This window comes from Atta colombica, unplaced genomic scaffold (genome assembly GCF_001594045.1).
Source record: "Atta colombica isolate Treedump-2 unplaced genomic scaffold, Acol1.0 scaffold22, whole genome shotgun sequence".
NCBI lineage: Eukaryota > Metazoa > Arthropoda > Insecta > Hymenoptera > Formicidae > Atta > Atta colombica.
Genome location: NW_017259316.1, coordinates 435,084 through 436,810, shown reverse-complemented (window position 1 = coordinate 436,810; position 1,727 = coordinate 435,084). Strand labels below are relative to the sequence as shown.

General features: G+C 24.8%; 1 protein-coding gene across 1 annotated transcript in view; it reads right to left on the bottom strand.

The window, feature by feature from the left end:
* Positions 1–364: 364 nt before the first annotated feature.
* LOC108687893 overlaps positions 365–1,727 on the bottom strand; it is a 5,441-nt gene continuing 4,078 nt past the window's right edge. The window contains exons 2-3 of the mRNA XM_018193917.1: positions 1,239–1,601; positions 365–715 (exon numbers count right to left, since the gene is read on the bottom strand). Coding sequence (XP_018049406.1) covers positions 408–715; positions 1,239–1,601 — 671 coding nt within the window. The 3' untranslated portion in view covers positions 365–407. The remainder of the gene's footprint in view (positions 716–1,238; positions 1,602–1,727) is intronic.

Below are 1,727 nucleotides of genomic sequence, written 5' to 3'. Positions count from 1 at the left end.
ATTACAAATAATAAACTGTGGATATGTACATAAAATCGGTAAACATATTATAGAACCGTACCGCAATTTATTAAGTTGGTAATTTAATAATTAATTATATTTTGCTAAAAAAAAAATCTCATTCCAATACAAGAACATAAACAAAATAAAATTACAAACAGAACATTTTCAATTAACTACAATGTTCTGTGAAATGATCAATAATTATAAAATACTTATTTATAAAATACTTGTTTATATAATACTTGTTTATATTACTTAGTCAAAATAAAGTTTGTTACTTATTTCTAAAATATTATATAAAAGAATTTCAACTTCATTTGTAAGAGTTTATTTTAATTACTCATTATTTGAATTGCGAATTTACAGAGCAACTTTACGATGATACATCTTAAAGTTTTTACAATTTATGCTCGATCAGGTAAGAGTTCATCAAAAGTAAACTCTTTAACTATGTTGTTTGCGCGAATAAGTATTTGTTTAGAGACTTCTTTTTCAATTGATGGTTTAATCTTGCTGATAAATTCTTCTTCATTGCTGCCGAAGAAATTGCTAATAATTTCGTTTAATTGAGTTGATTGCTTTTCATTCATATCAAGTATATAATTCAACTTTTTAAAATCGAGCTTTAAGTTGATTTTTGATAGATATACGTATTTTTTATCATTTTTGGTTACTAGTTTCATATCTACTTCTCCTTTTGCTCCTACATCATCTAAAAGGAAACAACATATTAAATACATATATTTACTGGTTCAATTGAATATAATATATATATATGAATACAATATAATATATTATAGGATCGTATTTGAATAACACTATAGAAATCATAACCTTAAACGATTTAGCTGGATCTTAAATGCTTGTATGATTCTTGTATGAATTTATATACTACGTATGTAATCCCCCCAGAACGCGCCGAAATAATTTTTCGATCGGAAAACGCTAACTTTACTAAATTATCGCAATAAAATCATGATCAATTGAATATAATTCAAATTAAATTCATATTTGAAGCTATTCAAGACTAGTTAGCCAATTCGTCAAAAGAATTATATAATATACGAATTGGTGTAAGATAACTAATCAAGTCGAATTGCTTCTAATTTGTATTTAATTGGAAATAACATAATTTGATAATGTTGGTAAACAGAATTGCATATTAAATTTTTACGGTTTATTAAAGTAGATTTTTATAATTTTTTATTTTGTTTTAATATTAAATAAATACGTACCTACAGTAAGATAAATCGGTCCTTTGTGAACAAAAGGCAACAGTACTCTTATATCGAAATCATAGGTACCGTTTAAACGAACATGTTTGAATAACAAATCCATATTGAAATGGAGTTTATCGATATCTATATGGAAAGAATTTATAGTAAAATCGCAAAGCCCAATTATTTCTGCATCTTTAAGATATAATTTGGCATTATCAGTGTCAGAAATAGTTATATGTTTCATAAAGAATGGCACAAGTGGTGGAGTATTCAATTCCGGTATTCCTTTGCAGATGAAATCCTTTAAATTATCAATGCTGTCTATAATACATTTATCGAGATTTGGATTTCTACGACCACATATATGAATATAAGAAGCTGTAAAGAATATGAATTAAGTAATTATTAAAAAAAATTCATTAACTTGTAACTTTTGGATGATACTAATTAGATAAGTATATTAATTAAATAATGAAGTATTTTCAATAACTATTCTAGATTTTT